Here is a 22981-nt window from a genome sequence, read left to right on the forward strand (position 1 = left end):
ATAGTTGAGGATGGATCTCTTCTCCTCTCTTCTCCTGTTAATCCAATATTTCTAGGAGAGAAGATAGTTGAGGATGGATCTCTTCTCCTCTCTACTCCTATAAATCCAATATTTCTCATCCTTCCTCATCTGATTAAAGCGGAAAGAAATGTACCTCTTGAAGATCTTCTTGACGATCCTAACTTCCCTCATCTTCACATGATCGCCAAGTAAGTATTTCATAATTGCCACCTGATTTTAACAGTTTGCCTGGCGTCTTACAATATTGTTTCTTCATTGTTCTGAAAAAAATGGCTAATAAATAAAAAGCAACCTAAACCTCATATTATTTGACTATGTTAAAGGAAGGTTTAGCTTTTGGTATTTTATTTCCTTAAAAATAGGTTTGGGTTTCTGGATATTCTTATAGATTTCTGAACATTTCGGTTTTACTTTTATGATTTTGATTTTTTACATGATTAAATAATTCAAAGGTTTAAATGGAATTTTTTTATTAGATCACAATCATAAGATTCAGTTTTAATTTAGTAAAGTCACTTCGAGATACGATCTAATTCATTTTTATTTTTATAATTTGATACATCTTTAATTGTGCTACGTAAAGAAATAAAGTTAAATGGATTGTTTAAGCGTAATTTCATATGATCCTCCATTCAAAGATGGCATTGCCGATTCGCAAGGGAACCCTTAAAAGCGTTGTCTGATTGAGTATGATTTAAATGTTTGTTTTTTCACTTTTATTTTATTTGTGGTTTCTCTGCACAAGTATTTTGTGCAGTTCTTGGCGAATGACAAAGTTATCAAAACCGATCACTTTTCGCGTCAGAAAAACGACGTTATCTTCCACGTTTTTAGTCAGATTAAGGGTTCAATGGTTCCGTTGTAAACCGGGCATTGCAATCTTTGCATGAAAGATCACTCGAAATTACGCATACGCTATACAGTCCCTTTGAATAATATTTTTCATATTAAGTTTACCCTGCTGCTTAGAGAAGGTTGCTAAGCAAATAGGAGATAAGGTAAAAATATTCAATAAATATTGAAACTTCAATCAAACATTTCCTTTTCTTTAACCCATTAGCGTGATTGTGATAGATTATTCCATTACTTTTATCTGAAATTGACAACTCGCGGCCCTGACTTTTTTAAAGGTTACTCGCGGATTTGACCTCAAAAGAAAACTTTGAAAATGGTTTGATGGTTGCTGATTGATTGATTTATTAAATAGGACCTGAATGTATGGAAGTATGATGAGGATAAATGTGTGTCCTGGTTGGAGAACAAGGTTCTCTCTGTATCCAAGGTGTTAAAGGAGCAGCAGATAGATCTTAGTGGAGGAGCTGCAGCTCTTTCATACAAACAAGAGAGCAGTGCTGCTCCTAAACTTTGTAAGCTTTTATTTTGAGAATTATATTTATATTTTCTATTCTTTTTATTCTTTAATAATTTATTTGTTAATTATTTTTGTTGTTGGCGTTGGACTAAGTGTTGGTAACTGTTGTGTTGAACTTCTTTTGATTGTGCGTTTGAGTTGTTTTCATTGTCATTGGCATTGGCATTGGCATTGGCATTGGCATTGGCATTGGCATTGGCATTGGCATTGGCATTGGCATTGGCTTTTGCATTGGCATTGGAATGGTCATCGTCATGGTAATTTTTATGCTCAATGCTCATGCTTGTTGTCACTCTCATTATCATTATTATTTATACAGCGGAGTATACTCGGCATAGTTTCGGAATAGTAAGTGAGTATTTGTCTCCGGATCTAGCGGAGAAACTGAGAGAGAAATTAAACCTACCTGAACCGGAGAAACCTTCAGGAAACCCATCCTTGTTAACTAAACCAGTAAACCGTATTTAAAACATCACCTGTATATGGATATTTCAACGGTCGTATGATGCTGTGTACAGGGAGACCCATGAAACTGTGGAATATGAAGACGACATTAAAGCAATCTTTTTATAAAGCTAAGCAAATAGTCTTACCAGTTTCTTGATAATCAATTAATTTTGTTGAAGGGTCTGGGGGCACTGCGCAATTTCTGTTCTTTGGATGATTTTAAATCCTTTCTTCAGCCAACCGTCGTCTTCTTTTTCCATAGTATTATGGGTCCCACTATAGTTTAGATTTTTCATGCATCAAGCTTACAGAGCTTTTTAGTACGATACGATATTTTGATCGCTTCAGATGAACTTGGATTCTTTCAAAAGAAATTGATTCTTAATTCTTGAGGATTCTTGATAAGATGGATCGAAGACGACTTTTTATCATAATGTTAAATGGATCTCCCCTTATTATGTGCTTACAATTAAATTTGATAGATTTAAAATTAGTAAAATCATTCATTAAAAGGATAAAATATTCTTATTAGACTTAAATTATGGTTGGTTCTTAGTTAAGAGGCAACCTGAAGGAACTGGAAATACAGGTCCTCCAGCTAAGAAACAGAAGCAGACTAAAGAAGGTAGATATACGCACTTTAATTGTCAAATGAATTTTATCATACATTTATGTAAAGTACTTAATTATGCTGAGATAAATTTTATCATACATTTATGTAAAGTACTTAATTATGCTGAGATGAATTTTATCATACATTTATGTAAAGTACTTAATTATGCTGAGATGAATTTTATCATACATTTATGTAAAGTACTTAATTATGCTGAGATGAATTTTATCATACATTTATGTAAAGTACTTACTTATGCTGGGATGAATTTTATCATACATTTATGTAAAGTACTTAATTATGCTGAGATGAATTTTATCATACATTTATGTAAAGTACTTAATTATGCTGGGGGGCTTAATTGGTTTGTGTTGTAAACAAATAAATAAGGATATTCCTGTAGGGATTACTAAAATTGAGGAAAGTAGTAGTTGCCCATCCAATTTAAAGGTTGTCAGCCTTTTAAAAGTCCTGAAATGCAAAAATTGTGAACAAATATTTCTTAAAGAACAATTAGATAAGATTCTTTTCAGAACCTCTCGAGGACTACTCTAAAGACTACAAGAAGGGACCTGGCAAAGAGGCGGATAAAACCGCTAAACAGAAAGCTCTCGCCAAATCCGCCGAAGGAACCAAAAACATCATGTCGTTCTTCAAGAAGAAATAATTCTTATAATTTCTGCTCCATACTTCAGTACAAACCACGCTCAATATATAATTTGTAATAATAAGATCATTAAAACAAAAAATGTGATTAAACCGCCGCCATTTCTAATTGTTTCAGATGAATGTTCCAGGTGGTTCTCCGAGGTTGGTTCCAGGCTCATCACCAGTTCTAGATGAGGCTCTCAGGTAAAATACAACTTTTGTTCTCTCNCCTCCCTTTGATATTATTTCTCCAGAAAGTAATAAACCATTTGAATTTGAATGTTTATTACATAATCGCCAATAAAGCTAACAATTTGTCAGAGTAGTTCTACGTTTCTGTTTTTAGGAGACGACAGCAGTACTTTGAATCCAAATCTGTTTTACACAGAGTCATATTTCTCCTTCTACTCTGCTCTGGAACTATTTTGGATCTGAAGTACTCCGTTCTGGTTAGGTTTCTTAATCTTCAGCAGTCCTTCTCTGTCCTTCTCTTCCTGTTGGAGACAATACTTTCTGTTTTCTCCTTCACAAACCTTCTCTGCCTGGGATGGAGATGGATGTCTCCGCTCTACTCAACCCCTCTCCAACTCTCAGATAAACAGTTCAGACTGTTAAGACTCCAACAAGAAACTCCAGGGTTTGCTCGGAGCCCGGAGAAAGAAGAGAAGTATCCGAACCCGTTTACTCCTCTGCCAGGTTCTCTGATCTCTTCTCCTAAACCGTCTAAACCGTCCCCTGCATCTCCAGCCCATAGTTCTACCCCGATCAATACATCTGTGACGAGCTGGTTATCCTCCAGTGGTAATTCACCCAGCTCACCGGTAAACACGAGTTTCTAATCATCATCTAAGCGCCCATATTGGGTCGTCTTGTTCTGATATCTTAGAAAAAAAGCAAATATTGAGAATTTACAATAGAATCCAAATAAATCTAAACTTAACATTGAATTGCTAAAATTCTGAAAAGAATTGATCCTCTGTGTTCCAGAACGGGCAACCAGCAATCCCTAACTCTTGCTTTGCCTTTGACTTTGCCTTTGCCTTTGCCTTTGCCTTTGCCTTTGCCTTTGCCTTTGCCTTTGCCTTTGCCTTTGCCTTTGCCTTTGCCTTTGCCTTTGCCTTTGCCTTTGCCTTCGACTTTGCCTTTGCCTTTGCCTTTGCCTTCGACTTTGCCTTTGACTTTGCCTTTGCCTTCGACTTTGACTTTGACTTTGCCTTTGCCTTTGACTTTGCCTTTGACTTTGCCTTTGACTTTGCCTTTGCCTTTGCCTTTGACTTTGTCTTTGCCTTTGCCTTTGACTTTGACTTTGACTTTGACTTTGACTTTGACTTTGACTTTGACTTTGACTTTGACTTTGACTTTGACTTTGACTTTGACTTTGACTTTGATCTGATCTGATCTGATCTGATCTGATCTGATCTGATTTGATTTGACGACAGCCCCAATAAGCCTACTTGTAATCAAACAGAGTTGACTTTAAAAGATTTTCTGTATTTTTTCAATCTTTCTTAATCAATAAAGTTTTGATTTACTTTTATTTTTAAATTGCCTAGGTTTCTCCGAGTAACACGTCCTTGAACACTTCTAATCTAAGACGAGATCATTACTCCGGGTATGATTCTCCGATCACGGATGAGAACCAGCTTTCTGAGTATCTAAGTGACTACTCTGCCTGGGAGACAAGTATGACGGATCGGTTGGACGACAGCGGGAGCGTAGCAAGTCAAAGTATTTTCTTCTGGCGGGCCGGAACTAGAACTGAACCACAGCCTTGCAGGTAGAAAACATCTGTAAAGTTCGGGTGAATTTTAGGTAATTTTTGGGTGCAAGGATGTCAAATGTTTTTGTTTACGTACAGGGAACAAACCGAGAAAAAGGAAAAAATTAAAGAATGTGTTTTATAAAATTGATGGATCAACATGATGATCATACAGCCGAAATATTTAATTGTTCATCAGCTATAGTTGAATTCAATATGTTCATGTCAATGCTCATTATCATTGGTAATTTGTAACTGTTCTTTGGTCATGGTCATCTTCATGGTCATGCGATTGGTCATGTTCATGTTCATGTTCATGGTCATGCGATTGGTCATGTTCATTTTTACGTTCACGTTCACGTTCACGTTCACGTTCACGTTCACGTTCACGTTCATGGTCATGGTCATGGTCATGATCATGATCATGTAATTGTTAATGGTTATGTACATGGTCATGGTCATGCTCATGCTCATGGTCATGGTCATGGTCATGGTCATGGTCATGTTATTGTACATGGTCGTGTTATTGTTCAGGGTAATATGTTCATGGTCATATGTTCATGGTCATGATCATGTCAATGCTCATGCTGATATTTTCAATGATCTCCAGGAGAACGGTTTATCAGCTCTCTAGTCCCCCGACTAAGCTGACCAGTGCTGGCCACGACTCCCCAGCTGACAAGGCCCAGACGGAGATCCTTTCCCAGAGGTTAGGTGTGGACCCAATGAGGTTGGTTGCGTGGAATGAGAACCTCAGGATCTGGATCACGCAGACTATCCTTAAACCTCTGGTATCTGAGCTGGAGACGGTCAATTTGTCTCTTCCTAAGAATGGAGTATCAGATTGTAAGATCGGAGAATCTCCTCTAGACAGGTGACTATTATACTTAGGTTGGGGCTATTTCTTTCTTTTTACTTTTCATGACTGACTGAGAAAAGGACAAAAGAACATAACTCAATTATGTTTGAAAATACAGCTTTCTACAAGTCATTGGCAAATCAACGCTTCATGCGATTAACAAAAATCATATTATTAACCAAACCAAATAGTTAAGCCTAAGGAAAAAAAGGAATCAAGATCAGCCCGCGTAAAATAAGTGTTCATTATGGTTTACAGGGTTACCCATAGTCAACTTTTTAAGACAATGGCGCAACACAAAACGTTGGGGTGTATGACTTTTAACTAATATTGAGCAGAACAAAATAATAGAAAGACTTTGATAACAAACTGAAAATAGATTTATTGATATTTCGTTTTTATTTGTATGCGTGAGCTGTGCCCACAACCCTTATCCAAAAATAAATTATTAAAGTTAAAAATACTTAGGTTGGGGTTATTCTCCGGACCCCACTTCAGAATATCATGAAAATTCTGAGAATTGTCATGATATTTACTTTTTTGATTTGATATATAATTAAAGAAACATTCTACATATATCTGATTAATAGATTTCCTGGGAGTTTAGTTTTCAAATTTTACTTAATGCTTTTCAAAATTTACAAAAATAAAACTATAAGTGTGGTTTTCAAAATTTGATGAATTCACAGTTATAAGCTTAAACCAGAATCTGACCCCGGTTCAAATTGTACACCTTATTTACAAGGTTTACGGTTTGATAGGTTGCACACCTTTGACTATTCTTTTTATTGTATTAGACTGCGTAATGTTGCAACCCTTGGACTATCCTTAACTCCTGAATTTATTGTATTAGATTGCGTAATGTTGCACCCTTTGGACTATCCTTAATTCTTTAATTTATTGTATTAGATTCAGGGTGGCCAAAATGTACGGATTGTACGGATTTTTTTAAATTTTCGCTCATTTCAGCAAATTTTTCATGAAAATTTCAAAAAAAAATTCTCGTCAAAATGAAGTTAGTTTAACTTATTTTCTGCATTCTAAATAATATTAGATTGATTAATGTTTCAATTGACAATCAAAATTCATTCATAATTTTCGAGATATGTCCCAGAAGTGTTCATTTGAGAATATGTTCCATAAGTGTTCATTTGAGAATATGTTTATCTTTCTGTCTATCTGTCTAGCTATCTGTCTATCTGTCTAGCTATCTGTCTATCTGTCTAGCTATCTGTCTAGCCATCTGTCTAGCTATCTGTCTAGCTATATGTCTAGCTATCTGTCTATCCATCTGTATATCTATCTGCATGTCAGTTTATCTATCTTTTTATCTATCTGTTTATATATCGTATCTGTCTCTCTGTTCATCTATATGTGTATGTGTCTATCTGTTTCTCTGTCTATTTACCAGTCTATCTATCTGTCTGTCTGTTTATCTATCTATCCATCTGTCTCTTTATCAGATCTGAGAACATCCTCTCAGGTTTCTTCCGTTTATCTGTATATCTTTTCATTTTTAGTTTAATATTAACTTTACACTTCACTCTTTCTAATTATAACTTTATCGTTTGTTTGTTAAATGGCCTAATTCACACCGATCTAAACAGTTATAAAAATTAGAATTAACGCTCTTTAGTTCTCTAGTTCTCTAGTTCTCTCGTTCTCTCGTTCTCTCGTTCTCTCGTTCTCTGCTTCTCTGGTTCTGTGGTCCTCTGGTTCTCTGGTTCTCTAGTTCTCTAGTTCTCTAGATCTCTAGATCTCTAGTTCTCTAGTTCTCTAGTTTATGTGGTAGACTTGTGTTATTATAAGCTGTGAATTCTGCCAGATTAATTAGGCTTTGTTTCAAAAACCAAAGGTTTTTAGGTTGCAAAGATAAATGGATTTTAAAATTGAGTTTAATTTGAGTTTCTTCAGTTGATCTCATTTTTTCATTATTTCCGGGTTCTCATCCAAGCATTCAAATACCTACAGTAGTTTTTACTACCAGGAATATAGGTTGTTAGAGGGAACATCATTGGTTGCTGGGTGGGGGGAGAAAGAGGTGGTTGGGAATGGAGGGAGGGGGTGAGACAGTGTTGAATGATATTTTCAAAAATGGTTTTATTTTTCTTAAATGTACGGATAGCAGGGATTTTTTTTTCGAAAATTGTACTGATTGTACGGATTTAAAAAAAATATACAGATTTTTTTTAAAATGTACGGATTTTTTTTCGAAAATTGTACGGATTGCACGGATTTTTTTTTCGAAAATTGTACGGATTGTACGGATTTTTTCTGAAAATGTACGGATTTTCGTACGAATTTTTTCGCACAAAAATTTGGCCACCCTGTAGATTGCGTAATGTTGCACCCCTTGGACTATCCTTCTTGAATTTATTGTATTAGACTGCGTAATGTTGCACCACTTGGACTATCCTTCTTGAATTTATTGTATTAGATTGCGTAATGTTGCACCTCTTGCACTATCCTTCTTGAATTTATTGTATTAGATTGCGTAATGTTGCACCCCTTGTACTATCCTTCTTGAATTTATTGTATTAGATTGCGTAATGTTGCACCCCTTGGACTATCCTTCTTGAATTTATTGTATTAGATTGCGTAAGGTTGCAGCTCTCCCCCAGGTTTCCTCGAATCTACCAACTCTGTGTTCTCTGCTACCCTTCCTAGAGGTTTCAGCAGACCAGGAGTATCTTGTCTCAAGGATCAAGGTTCAAACCTCCCATAATAATTAGAACTGATAATGCGCCTTATAATCTAGTTTTCTAATAGTTGTATCTTTGCAACCTGGTGTTGTAGACCTTAGTTTTTTGAAACTATAAAATCTACTATTTTGCATGTTAAATGTGTACACCACCATGGTTGCAAAGTATAGGGATTAGTAAATTGCAGTTTGATTCGAGTAATCAGTTCCTTTGAAAAAGAAATGTTATTTAAAAAGTTACGTTTCTTTCAGAATGTGAAATGAAACTCTTTTAAATCCTGTAATTTTATTTTTAACCTTCCTTTAAGTTTTTAACCCCTTCATATCCTTATTACTTTTGTGTATTTTGTTTTGTTTTAACTTTTTAAACATAAAATTTATTTCACTCCTGGATGTAATCCTGATATCATGATTATTAACCATTCCAGGAGTTGAGTGGGACTGGAGCTCTCTCTAGGTACCGTTGGAACTCTGGAGGTACGCATAAGGGACAACAATGGACGGAAAAGCTACCGACCGATAGTGAGCTGTTGGTTCATCTGCTGGCTTCCTACCTGGATAGTAGACTGGTCGCATCAAGTAGAACCAGACTAGCGGACACTCAGGAGTCAATGCCATTCTCACATTCACATTTCTTCAAGTAGGCATTTCTTAAAATTTTATTTAAAAATTTTTTTATTGAATAAGAGGTTGATGGAGAAAGGAATTAATGGTTCTTTTTTAAAAAGGTTTGGAGAGAAGGTTGAAAGCTGTGAAAAAGATCTGTTGGCGATTGTTCAGATTCAAGCTAGGCCTCCTCATTATGTAGTTCAGGTAACCTTCAACATATTGCAGATTCATGTCCTCATTACATGGTTCATGTTGATTGTTGAATAAGAACCTCCTCCTCATTAGAAAGATCAGTGGTTAAAGCTTTTGGTCTGGGAATAGTCGAAAATGGTAAAAACACTTGATTATCATATTTAACCAGAGGTTGGAACTAAAATGTAGAGTATCGTTAATTTGAAACGTTTGATCTCTACATCAAATGTGGACACATTAAATTTAAGGTTTAAGGCATACTTAATGATTAAGAAAAATATATGAAGTAAATAGTGAGAAGAAATGGAACCGTCGGAGATTTAAAGAATTTAAAAAATAATAAATACTAGGCTTTTAGGGCGCTTCGCGCCCATCTTTTATTTTAAATTGTGAACATGTTCTTTTGTTTACATTTTAAAACAAAGAAGAAATAAAATTTGGCGGATTTTTTAAAAAAAATTCGCGGATTTTCAAGAATTTAAATTTTTTACAAAATTAAGAACCTTTAAAACACATTTTTTTAAAATTTTTATCATTCATAAACCTTCCCTGTGGTATGTCCCACAAAAAATTTGGGCCCGATCGGTTCAGACGTTTTGACGTTTGTTGGATACAAACAAACAGACAAACAGACAGACAAGCCAAATTTATATATAGATAGATATTAGGTGCATGGTTTCTAAATGTCATTAATAATGATAAATTGTGTCAGGTTGGAGATAAGCAGCTGGATGTTGGATCTGGAAGAAATAATATGCTCCATACTCTTCTCCTCTTCTTGCACAAGATCAGAGAAGAGAGAGGAGGAATGTTAGGCCAGGTCAATCTTGGTCTATCAGGGCTTAATATACTCTGGGTATTAGACTAAACTAGACCGAAGGCCGGACCCTGGAGGATCAAATCATTAAATTCTGGTTAACCTCCGTCATAGGACTAGATTTACCCTAGGTACTAGACTGAACTAGACCAATGGGGCCCTGGATCATGCATAATGCATGGAACCAAGCATTATTTTGAGTTATGGTTAACCTCAAGCATAAGACTATCTTCATACTAAGTACTGGATTAACCCAGATCGAAGGGGCCCTGGACTATATAATCATAGAACCTAGTAGTATTAGAGTAAACAAGGCTATGGGTCCTGAACCTACCAAAAATAAATCCTTTTATTTTTTGACCCGAGGTCTAAATGTACATTATTATAATGGATTCTTGTGATCCTGAGTCACGAAATTGTCTAAAGTCTAAATGTGTTTTGTACAGTGTACATAGAAATGTACATAAAAATGTACATAGAAATGTACATAGAAACGTACATAGAAATGTACATAGAAATGTACATAGAAATGTACATAGAAATGTACATAGAAACGTACATAGAAATGACTAGTTGACACTTTTTTGAAAATTATTTTCTCATGAACATTTTTCAATATCTTTTCATCAATAAACAGACCCTTATCTAAAATTTGGAGCCTTTGCTCATTTTGATCTTTGTCAATTATAGAACGGACTCTAATCTAATAGTACTTGGTTCTACATTATTTGGGGCCATTTATAGAAGATGTTGCTTAGTTTATAAAGGGGCAATGGCATTATTACGTAATAAACGGTCCCTTGTCTACTAGACATTGGTCTGTTAGATATCTGGCACTGCAGCATAGCACCCAAGTGTATTACAATTTCAGTGACCCTAAAATTAAAACTACTTGTTTATAATTAAGTAAATTGTCTTAAAATTCCAACAGATTTACGGCTGTGTATAATCCTAGTATTTTCAGTATAAACAGTTCATTCAATGTTGGCATTATTGTTAATCATTGCTTGGTTGCTGATCAGCAACCAAAAAATTGAATGCAAAAATAAATATATTTTTTTCTCCAAAAATTTTTTTTATTTGAATTAAAATGAAATGTGTATATGATTTTATATTTTGTAAGCTATGTGGATTGAGGGGAAAATTGGGACTGCCCCCCCCCCCCCATCTCCTCACTTCTCTGTTGCAACTCAGATGTTAGAATTTTGTGAATTCTAAATCCTTAGCTGTTGATTAAAACTAATAACATGATTTGACAAAGATTTTCAGTAAGTTTAAACAACTTATAGATCCCCTGGAAAGCGCGTTCCCTCATTTTCTATTATTTTTTCGAGAAACATTGTGTGTAATGTAATAAAGAAAGGGAAAGGAATTTGAGTTTTTGCCACACACTTAAATTTTCTAATCTCTATAACTTTGCAAAATATTGGCGTAAGCCTTTGGTATTTTAAACTTTGATAACTTTGAGAATTCATAGTTTGAAATATCTAAGATTTACGACATTGGGTCACAAAGATATTGGGATTTGAAAATCAGAGTTTGTGGCAAAGACTCAATTCCTTTAAACTTTTTTTATGGTTAGAAATGTTATCTATATTAATAACATTCTTTTATGATGAGTGAATGCACTTTGTAAATACTTTTGGATGACACCCCTCCCCCCCCCCCCCTTAGGTCTTTAAAACAAGAACTTCGAACGAACAACCTCCTATTCTAAACATGTAGACTGTAGCCTGGACTAATTTTCTTATACCGTAATGTTAATGCATAATTTCTTAGCTCTCTCTTCGCCTAGTTTTTATATGTAGTATTACCCCAGGCAGTTTCTCATGCATTCCTGGGCCTTTATTTTCCGCGCGTTACAAGGAATAGGTTTGCAATGCGAATCTATGTAAAATTGGTTTTTATTGCATTTAAAACCACACTTATGAAATCCGACTTAGTTCTACAGCTCGCAAAGATTTTATAATAATTGTGTGTTGAAAATATTAAAAACTGAAGGAAAATAAGTTTTAAGAAATTTAGAAATATTTGGATAGTGGGTTTAGTGTTAAAAATCTTATTTTAGGAATCAACAGTTTTAAAAACATTTGCTTTTGTCACACTATGCCAACTTTTATATATATATATATAATACACTGTATATTTAGAAACTGTCCCAATGAACCGCTAAAACCTAAGAAATGTGCAAAGTCAGCTAATAAATATCATCATCTAAGACCCGTTAAAATTGCAGAAATGGATGAAATCATGACTCTGTGAGTTTTGCACTAGAAGTCTGGAAATAACTGTGTAAACTGCAACTAGAAAGATTTTCAGAAACAAATTGGTATCATCGGCGTTTCTTAGGACTCAAAATTCAACAGAGGCGTATTCAGGGGGGTTAGTGACATCTATGGTTTTCAGGGGGTTTTTGGGACTCTGCGAGTGCTGAATAAATTCCTGAATAGGCCCCTGCATATTAAATAAAGAATGATGAATGCTAAGATATGAAATTTATTAAAAATAATATGAAAAGTTTCACCAAAATGTAGAGCCGCGAATAAGTAAGCTATAAGTTTCATTTAAATGGACTGTAAGCGTAATTTAGGTGACCCAGGCCACCATTCCTTGAATTGTGAACCCGATTCACAATGGTACTAATGGTACTGTTTGACAAGTAATTAGTTTTGATAAATATGGATATCTACTTCATACTTGTTTAGACAAAGCTTTGAATGGTACCGTTGTGAATCTTACAAACCTGTCGCGGTCGATAAATGAGGGTCACTAGAGGAAACGACTACAGACATTTAATATGAGAGAGTTGGTTCATTTGTCTTAACTCCGCTAAAGCTCTGAAGATGGAGAATATCCATAAATAGAAAAATATCTTGAGCTCCCGTGAATTATTTGATCAATTCATAGTAAAATTCCAGAGTTGTCCTTTTTACGACTTAATCTNGTTTTATCTGATACTGGTCACTGTAACAGTAGTACCGAGGGAAAGTAAGATTTATTAAATCTATTGTCAACCTTTAAATCTCTTCTTTTCTTATGTAATTCTTATCTCAGGCCTTCCTTGTACTCTTCATAATGTTTTCTTTTACTTTCTGTTATCCTTGATTCCCTTGGCCTCATTCTTTTCCTTCTTTCTTCATCTTTTCATCCTTCTCATTCTTAGCTTATCCTTCTCAATAAATGTATTTTATTTTTAATCATGATTCATCCATTCTTATTATCTGTCATTTATGCATAAAAAAAAAACAAGTTTTAATTAGATTTTCGCAGGGGGAGGGACAAGTTCCTTATGTTTGATCCTTAGGTTTGCATTCTTATTTTTACTTTTATCGTTTCCATTTAAATTAATCTTTTATTTATCACCCCTCTTTCTTTCATATATGTCCTGTCCTGTTCTGAATCTATAGTTCACAATGCAAATCATGAACATAGTACATAATACATACATTTCTGAACCTGAAGTACATAGTACAGACAGAAATAAATCAATCTATTTATTTAATCTGACCTTTCGAATTCCCTATATATTGAGCGAATGGAAAGTTTCGAGATTTTCCACGAAATCTGGGATTTTGCCTCCAAATCCTGAACCTGTTCCTGATTCTACGCATGACAAAGAATTGTTAACCTTAACAATAAAAATGAAATCTTTAGAAACTATAGATCAAATCCGTCATGTGGTTTACATTAAACTTTTTAGTAGTTGTTGCTTAGCGCTCAAAGCTAGGGGAGAAAGGAGATTATAGACTTTTAAATTAGGGCCACAAATGTCACAAAATTTGTTTGTTGGAAGTGCTGAAATTTTTTCAATTTTTTAATTTCAAAACCCCGATAGTTTACATTTTTATGTTTCTTTATTATGGAAACAAAGAAAGAACGGTTTCAACCTAAGGATACGAGACTTAATAGGTAGATGTTAAACCCCTGATATTGTTACTTAACAGATTTAGGTCTGTGATGTAATAATCCTTGAATACGTAACCAGCAGTGTATTCTGTAATATTAGAATGGGTTCAATAAACCATGAGTGCACGGACGAATAAAATTATAACTGCACCCCAGATAGATAAAATTTTAAGAACGAAGGGGATAACCCTGCCTTTTTTATTTGATCCCTGTTTTCTCATATTTCGTTAAAGTCTCTTTGTTTTCTCCTTTAAATATATATATACAACTTTAGTAGGTCGGATGCACAATTCTTTAGTTATGGGTCGGATGCACAAATTTGGTAGGTCGGATGCACAAAAAAAGTTAAGTGTATCCGACCTACTGTAGGTCAGTTGCACAGCTTTCTTCAGTTGGTTGCACTCAATTCTGTAGGTCGGACGCACAATAAATGTCTTAACCTAACACCCCACATATCGGCTATTCCTTAAGGTCAATTTGATAAATGTGGCCGCAGCGATCGGTTCAGAAATTGTCTTAACCTTACCTTGTGCATCCGACCTACAGAAGTCGTGCATCCGTCCTACAAAATCTGTGCATCCGACCTACAAAATTTGTACATCCTATAACCTACGAAAGTTGGTCATCGACCTACAAAATCTGCGCATCCGATCTACGTAGAACAGAAGTAACATTACCGAATAATGTGTATTTAGTTTCTGTAATTTCTCCATGTAATTTTTCCTTTTTTGGGCTATCCAATTTTTTTTTAATTTGTCAATCTTTTTAAATTTTCTGTTCTGTCCCAGTTGAGGCCTGTCCGATCGAATATGATGTATCTGCTCCCTGTATTTCATCCTAAGGAAATATTTTCATGCTTTAAATTTATTTTTCTCTATGATCGAGCATTGTTAAACATGTACAGACCGTCCAATTCTTACGCTCTAAAGTTTATTTATGATAAGAAATTTAATTTTTCTAGTATATTTACATAAATTGAGAATGAGAAATAATTGCATGCAGTTATTTAAAAACTTACATTACATAAACATCAGATTACCTAATGTTTTGTGTTATCCCCGGATAGTAAACTACAAAAACGATGCGATCTTTCAGATAACTTACTGGACCATTTATATCTAGATTTCACCACTTTATCATTTCTACATCGATAAGAAAAAGTGGAAAATATACTCTTCAAAAATGTCTAAAATAAATATTTTTTGTATATTCCCTATTTTATAATTCCTTTTCTGTATCTATCCCTTTTTCTGCTTATTCTTTCCTAAGGTTTTTTACAATTATTCCCCCCCCCCCTCCTGCTTCCTTTATTCAGCCTTCACTTCTGTAGATATCTCTTCTTTAGTAACCCTTTCTATAGGTATATATTCTACAGTTATTCTTTCTGTAGATATCTCTGCTACAGTTATCCTTTCTGTAGATATCTTTTCTAAAGTAATCCTTTCTGTAGATATCTCTTCTACAGTTATCCTTTCCGTAAATATCTCTTCTACAGTTATCTTCTACAGTAATACTTTCTGTAGATATCTCTTCTACAGTTATCCTTTCTGTAGATATCTCTTCTACAGTTATCCTTTCTGTAGATATCTCTTCTTCAGTTATACTTTATATATATATCACTTCTACAGTAATACTTTCTGTAGATATCTATTCTACAATTTTCCTTTCTTTAGATATCTCTTCCTTAGTAATCTTTTCTGTAGATATCTCTTCTTCAGTAAGCCTTTCTGTAGATACCTCTTCTTTAGTTATCTTTTCTCATTTGCAGTTATCCCTTCCGTAGATATCTCTTTCTTCTTCAGTTATCCTTTCTGTAGATATATCTTCTACAGTCTACAGTTATCCTTTCTGCGTATATCTTTTTTACAGATCCTTTCTGTAGATATATATACTTTTTTCTTCTGCAGATATTTCTTCTAGAGTTATCCTTCCTGTGGATATCTCTTTTACAGTTATCCTTTCTGTAGTTATCTCTCATTCAGATAACCTTTCTGCAGATATCTCTTCATATCTATCCTTTCGATAGATATCTAAGGTACAGCTATATTTTCTGTAGATATCTTTTCTACAGTTATCCTTTCTGTTGATATCTATTTTATAGTTATCCTTTCCGTATCTACAGATATTTTCCTTCTATTAGTTTGTTCCCTCCCCTCTGCTCCCTGAGTCCCCTGTTAAGGATCGGATCGTGGAGAAAAGAGAAATTGAACCAGAGAAAATCACGAATAAAGAATATAAACTGCGTGCTGTGAGTNTGTAAAAGTATCTGATATTAATTTTAAATCAACGAATTCTCTGAATTTAAAGCATTGGGCATCCATTTATCTAGGTTCATGAACGGTTTATAGTGCTAGTTTTATTTTCATAAGCAAGTGTTGTTTTAATAGGTGGAAAAATCTTTACGACATACTTTAATAACAAATTTTACTATCCCTGATAATTTGGCTTTTAATCGCCCTTTAATTTAAATCTCATTTTTTAAGCATTTGAACCAAATCGATCAGAAATGAAGAATTTATCGTCTTAAAAGATAGAAATGTTAAAAAAATCTTCGTGTAAAAACTCAGAAGTACATTATTTATACGCTACTAGTGGAGATATAAAATTTTGAATTCTAAACTTTTGTAAATAATTTTTAAAGTTTGAATCTTTGCTGGGACACTAATTACCCCTGCTGCGCTGCGCACTGGTGCGTTCAGATTTTTACGTAGATTTGTTTTGATAAATACAATCCATCCAACTTTGGCTTAGTTCAGTTCCAGCTCTACCTTTGGAGGAGGGGTACATAGATCTTCACAAGGAACTTTTCGGACTTTGTATAGGGATAAAAATTGGTAATTTCCAAATATACGATTTTTGGACTCCCCCCTGGCCCCCCCCCTTCCTTATATGGATCTTATATATAAGCCATGGATAAAATTGACCATGTGGCCGTAGCGCCCGGCCTATCTAGCCTGTCCTAGCCGCTGCACTCGGCCCCCTATCCTAGCCGCAGCGCTCGGCCCAGAAATTTTCTAAACCTAATCTAACCTAAAATAACAATAAAAAAAATTTGCTGAAAAATAAGTGGTCATGTACAAAATTGATAGAAGGGGAGGACGGACCCTAAAAATTGTAGGTTTATTCTTTATTTATAAACATTTTTTTCATTTCAGAAACTATGTTTAAGTTTGGTCTGCTGCTCTTAGCAGGAGTAGCTGTAGGTCATCCCTATGGAGTTTACAACAACTACAACCAACCTGGAGGACAACGTCATGGAGTGCCAGCTTATAATCATGGAGGATATGGATACGGAGCCCCTGTAGTTCAACAGCAACAAGGATATTTTGGAGCAGGGTTCAATCCATCTCAGCAAGCTCAGTACTCTCCTTATAATCCGTCCCTGAGAGCTCAACCAATTCCTTACAATCAGTTCTCACAGAATACAGTTGGAGCTAACTTTTATCAACAAGGTAATCACCTTTTAATCTTAATGAGAAATAATAAACAATATTAGGTATGATTTAAAATTTCTAAAAAAAACTTTCTTTTTTGACGATCTGGGATGAAAAACCCAAATGCATGACGAATTGAAACCCCGTCTTCCACAAGTGAGCCTCAAGCAATCAATAAACCTTATGAATTGATTTGATGATTAAAATATCTATATGAAAATTTCAAACAAGGCTTATAAGTGATGTTTTATCTAATCAATTTTTGCATTTTTTCAGAAATCATTTCAATAAGATTATTTTTAGAAAATACTGGAAATGCCTTAGAAGAAGATACGTACGAAAGCGTTCCATACACCGTCATAGAAAATTTTGGGGTAACATTTTAACATTAAAAGGGAGTGTTCGCCAAAAATAAGAACAGGAAAGTGAAAGCTGAGTTTTTTAAATAAACGGGAAAGCTAGTCTTTTTTTGATGTCCTTGGAAGCCGGATGGTTTAACCAAAATTCTCTTTACCATTCAAAAAGATTGATTCCTAATTTTAAATTGTTTCGTTCAGTATAAACTTCTCTTTATTGATGAATCGATTAGAAACTTGCTTAACTTCATTTCGTTTGTTTCTTGCGACTTTCTCCTGTGCTGCAAATATCATTAAGAACAAATTATTTTTAAATTCTAAGATTTCACATTTTATACATTTGTTGTTGTCTTGATAATTCCAGAAAATGTTGTCCTTTATTTAATGTCACACATACGGTGATAACCAGAAAACTCTGAAAAAGGAAGACAACTTTTAGAATCAAGTTATAACTTTAAGAAGTCCAATCAGCATGAGAAACAGCAATTGTGGTTTGAACACAGACCCATTTCACTAAATTAGTAAATAAATAAGTGTAATAAAACTGTTTGCTTTGTCACAACCTCAAATACACTTAGTATTGCTATAATGACGTCTTCCTATTCCATTTTTTTTTGGTTATCACTGTACAAAAAATTATTTTCTAAATTAGATAATTTATAGAGTTATTCTAGACTTATGAGCTGAGAGAATATCCTGCAGCTAAGTTTGCCTGTGTCAAGTCTGAAGTGGATAACTCAGAGGATCCTCTTGCTGGTAAAATCACTATTCTAAAACTCACATTATTGGTGTTATTGTTATTCAGTCGGAACTTATGTATGTAGTATCGTTATTCTTGAAACACTTTATCTCGATATCTAATTTAAGTACTTTTAATTTTGCCGATAAATGTTTGACCCCTTAACCCTGCTGGTTATGACAACTACGGAATATCGAAGAGGACAGAAATTAATCCAATGGTCAGCATGAGATGGACATCAATCAATCAATACTTGATCCCAAGATTTACATTCACATTAGTTATCTTATTTTTCAAACTTCAGGTTCAGAAAATATGAATCCTTTCGAGGTGATGAAGTCTAAACAATGGAAGAAGGCTCCAACTTCTTTAATGTTCATCGAGCTTTTCAAATACATCTCTGGAGTAAACAAGGTTAAACCACAATCTTAAAGATAGTTAATATAACTTAACCGATAAAACTTTGGACAAGGAAGACGACATTTAGAAAATCTTGTGTTTTATATGTTGGTTGTTGAATTACAAAGCTTTTGTCAGTAGCTTTAGTGAAATGAATTTGTGCATTTTTTTTGTTTATTGGACTGTTTCAAGCCGTAAATTGAGTCTAACGGTCGTCTTTCTACCGTTCCCTTTGGTATTCGAGAAATATCTTTCTTTCTTCTAAGCTTAAATTCGGGTAACCACTTAGTTAAAGATAAGATGGAGATATATTCTTAGACTTACATTACCACTGCAAATACTTGATGCCACTAATACAATTTATTTTTCAAAATTCTGTGAAAATGTTCCTTTATCAGTTATAAATGTATAATATTTCCTCCAGGAAGGACAAGAGATTGAAATGACTATCCCCGCCCCCACCCACCACTCCATCAAGAAGAAACAGGTTGGAGGAGATGTCGAGGTTCAGGAGATGTGCTTCTATATCACTTCAGAATTCCAGGTTGACTTTTTAAAGTCTTATTTTAATGGTGGTTTTAGTAATTTTGGCTTAAAGGGACTGTTAGTGTAATTTCAACCCTCCATGCAAAGATGGCAATACCGTATTTACAACGGTATCCTTAAAAGCTTTGTCTGATCTGTTGATCCAAAAATCGTTCTTGCAGTAAAAATAGATATTTTTTTCATTTTTTTTTTAATTTTAAATCTTTTGTTATTTTGTTCGTTTTTTAAAAACGATATTTTTTTCAACTATCCATTTCGTTCGTCCATCGTTCTTTTTTTCTGAACGAAACCACTTTTCACAAAAAAATTTCGTTCGTTCTCAAAAGTTGCGTTCGTTAAAACAAACGATGCCCATTTTTAGTCTGATCATGTATGAATTAAATATCCAAGTTTTTGTTACTTCAAACTGTTCATTTTCATTTGCGGTTTTTCTGCATTGTCATCTTTGTTTGTATGGAGGGTCACTTACGCTTACACTCATACAGTCCCTTTAAATAATAAAAAACAATTATTATTTTGTTTAACTTTTGTTTTTTAGGCAAACCCACCTCAGCCCTTGGACAACTCTCCAGTCTTCATTTTTGAAAGGTAAAAATTTTTTAAACTTTCAAAATGTTTGACTTTCTAAAATATGCATATTTCAGGCCTGCTATGAAACTGTACGCTAGACAATTTGGAGGATTTCCTTTGACCTCAGCATCGTGGATTCATGAGAAACAAATTCTAGAAAACGCCCTTGTCGGTAAGTGGAGCCCAGGACTGGGGTTTTTCATTGATAATCACATACTGTATCCTTTAATCTATCACAAGAAGGGGTGAAACTGTATTGAAAAGGGCTGATGGCTTTTTTATAAACATTTGATGAAGATTTGTTTAGGAAAATATTATCATGATAGTGAGTACTACACTGCCGGATACAGTTCTCCATGGGATACTAACAGGTATATTATTATTATTATTATTATTATTATTATTATTATTATTATTATTATCATTAACAATCAACCTAGACTCGGTTCAAACAGCTATTAAGTGTTATGAAATTAGAGCCTGCGCTAAATTGGAATCGGATATTCCCTGTTCAAATTCTTTAAATTCGACCTCAGGTCTATATGGGATCTAAATTATTTTGTATAAATATTGATGATAGAATGAGAAATTATACTTTTTACCAAAAAGACATCAATTGATTGACTGATCTATTCAGGAGAAATGAAGTATGGATTCAGTGCTTAGAGCCTGCTGCACCTGTAGTTGCTGCAGTTGTTGCTGAAGTAGAAGATATTGATAACAAGAAGGCCGAAGTTGATAAGTCTGAAGCGGAACTAGCAGAAGCTGAGGAAGAAGAAGAATTAGCTACAGAGGAGCTAGATGCAAATGCAGTTATAAATACTAGAACTGAGGAAAGTGAAGATGTCGAAGAGGCTGAAGATGAAGATAATGAAGATGACGAAGATGAAGAAGTTGTCGAAGAGGATGAAGATGATGAAGCGGATGCTGATACTAAAGCTGCCAATACTGATGCTGAAGAGTCTGTTGAAGCTGATGAGGCGGTTGTAGCTGATGCTGATGCTGCTGTAGCTGATGCTGATGCATAAGATTAAATAATTTAGTATTCAACAGTAAAACAAAAAAGATATTTCTAATGTGTAATCCCCTTGAAATGTGATGTATAAATTGACCCCTGATCTCTTTAAAGAATGTTTATCAGTTATATCATTTGAGATTCAATATTATTTCGTTATCAAGATTGAAATAAATTTAGAACCTACGAGACATTTTTTATGTTATTTTTCGACAGTTCCCTTGATTTAATGCGTCTTCATAGTCCTTAGTATTCAGATAGACTTTCGTCGCCCAATCATATAATGCCCAGTTAGAAGAGTTGTTTTATCTGTCACATTTATCTTTAAAATCAGATTCATCGAAAGAATTTATAAATTGTCGTTTTCTTAACCTACTGATAATGGAATGCTGCAGAGATTGAATTTTTAATTGAATAATTATATGAAACTCATCTGTAAAACTGTTCTCGCATATTTAAAGGAAATGGGTTTAGGCTGAAACCTAAACACTTAAGGAATTGATCGCAACCTAAGTTCTATCTGATATTTCTGTCTTGACAAATTGATACAAAACTCTGTAAACGTAATACCAAAACTTATATATAAACTCGCCCCTCTCCCTTCTTTGGAAAATTCATATCTATGGGCCGAATGGGCCTGCTTAAGTCCTTCGCATGGGGGAAAAAGAGAAATTTAATTAAAGACCGGGATTTCTGAACGACAATTGATTAAATGACCCACCAGAGCCCGAAATTTAAAAGAGTATTATTGAATGAAACTTCCGAGTTTCCATTTGTGGTCTTAACATTTAAGTAGATTTTAATTTAAAAGATTCGAAAAAAGAGAATATGAAGAAGCTAAACAATATAATATTTCATAACAAAAATATTGATATCTAAAAAACTGCCTAACCACATTCGTGAAACCCGGGTTTAAAACTGGTTTTTATAACGATACCCTGTCTTTAAGTTTTGGGCTCAGAGATATCTTTGAGTGTAAAGATATGCTCAGTCATATTAGCATGTTACATTCATGTGTATTTTCAAGTAGTTGAGCGCAATATCTTTAACAGATCAGCATTTACTGCAGGATTCAGCAAGGAAGAAGTTACCGAAGTGTGTTATCTGATGTACACGTTCACCCCTTTTCTTGTCAAACTTGTTTTAGCCGAGCTGTAATGAAACTCTTTAAATAAGACGATCCGAAAGTCGAATTAAGTCTTTTGCCTAAATGTAGTATTTTAATTGCTTATTTAATGATTTAGAAAAGAAAGAAACAAGTTTATAAATGACAGGAATATTGAATATAAGGACACAGACAGTTTAAATTCCGCTAAATTGTTTCTGAATCATCTAAAGTCTCATTCTTTGTGGGTAACCCTGTAGTTTCATTCATTGTTCATCCTTGTATTTAATAAAACCTTTCTCCAATAATATGAATATTGTCTAAATGTTCATTTCGTAGTTTTTTTTTCATATATGGTTTTCACGAAACGATGAGATTTAAAATGGCCACAAAAATCGTATTTAAAGGTCTCATGAAATTATCTAGAATGGAGAATATTTTCTTACTCTTCTTGTCAACTACTTATCCTATTCTGAATTGAATACTTTAAGCACAGAGATTGTCTTTAAGAGACTAAATACATAACTAACATATCCTTTAAATCTGTATCTTAGTAACAATCCTGAAGACATAGTCGTTTTCATCTTAAAATCTATGTTGAATTTTGAAATCTTCCTTCATTGTTACTGCAACATCGATACGTAAATAACTTTTTAGAGAAGCCACTCTTGAAAATAGTTGTTTTTAGTTCGAAAAATAAAGATATCTCATGCCCCATTGCTCAGGTAAAGGTTTAAATGTTACCGTTGTGAATTGGACTTTAATTCTATAAATGTAGAGTCACTTTGAGATACGTCAACAGTTCTTCTTCTGTTGGTTTAGATACAAAGTAAGTATCGCATATTAGAAAGCTTCAAAATATCAAGTTTTTTA

At 34.1% G+C, this 22981-nt stretch overlaps 2 protein-coding genes across 2 annotated transcripts in view; both read left to right on the plus strand.

Moving 5' to 3' along the window:
- LOC111699068 (transmembrane protein 209) overlaps positions 1-11100 on the plus strand; it is a 28816-nt gene extending 17716 nt beyond the window's left edge. The window contains exons 3-10 of the mRNA XM_023469625.1: positions 3236-3305; positions 3448-3922; positions 4655-4878; positions 5471-5734; positions 8313-8427; positions 8849-9060; positions 9149-9233; positions 9934-11100. Of these exons, the coding sequence (XP_023325393.1) occupies positions 3238-3305; positions 3448-3922; positions 4655-4878; positions 5471-5734; positions 8313-8427; positions 8849-9060; positions 9149-9233; positions 9934-10089 (1599 nt within the window). The 5' untranslated portion in view covers positions 3236-3237 and the 3' untranslated portion in view covers positions 10090-11100. The remainder of the gene's footprint in view (positions 1-3235; positions 3306-3447; positions 3923-4654; positions 4879-5470; positions 5735-8312; positions 8428-8848; positions 9061-9148; positions 9234-9933) is intronic.
- Positions 11101-16670: 5570 nt separating this feature from the next.
- Positions 16671-21194, plus strand: LOC111699075 (uncharacterized). The gene is made up of 10 exons (XM_023469636.1): positions 16671-16778; positions 17100-17396; positions 17682-17752; positions 18409-18490; positions 18778-18887; positions 19297-19416; positions 19957-20006; positions 20063-20160; positions 20296-20359; positions 20626-21194. Exons 2-10 carry the CDS (start codon positions 17105-17107, stop codon positions 21014-21016), a joined length of 1278 nt encoding a protein of 425 aa, XP_023325404.1. The 5' UTR covers positions 16671-16778; positions 17100-17104; the 3' UTR covers positions 21017-21194.
- The last annotated feature ends 1787 nt before the right edge of the window (positions 21195-22981 follow it).

Source organism: Eurytemora carolleeae, unplaced genomic scaffold (assembly GCF_000591075.1).
Source record: "Eurytemora carolleeae unplaced genomic scaffold, Eaff_2.0 scaffold329, whole genome shotgun sequence".
Taxonomy (NCBI): Eukaryota; Metazoa; Arthropoda; class Copepoda; order Calanoida; family Temoridae; genus Eurytemora; species Eurytemora carolleeae.

Coding starts and splice junctions, on each gene's coding strand:
- LOC111699075 (XM_023469636.1), top strand. CDS start 17,105: ATGTTTAAGTTTGGTCTGCTGCTCTTAGCAGGAGTAGCTGTAGGTCAT. Junction 18,491..18,777: donor CTCAGAGGATCCTCTTGCTG/GTAAAATCACTA, acceptor TTCAAACTTCAG/GTTCAGAAAATATGAATCCT. Junction 18,888..19,296: donor ACATCTCTGGAGTAAACAAG/GTTAAACCACAA, acceptor TATTTCCTCCAG/GAAGGACAAGAGATTGAAAT.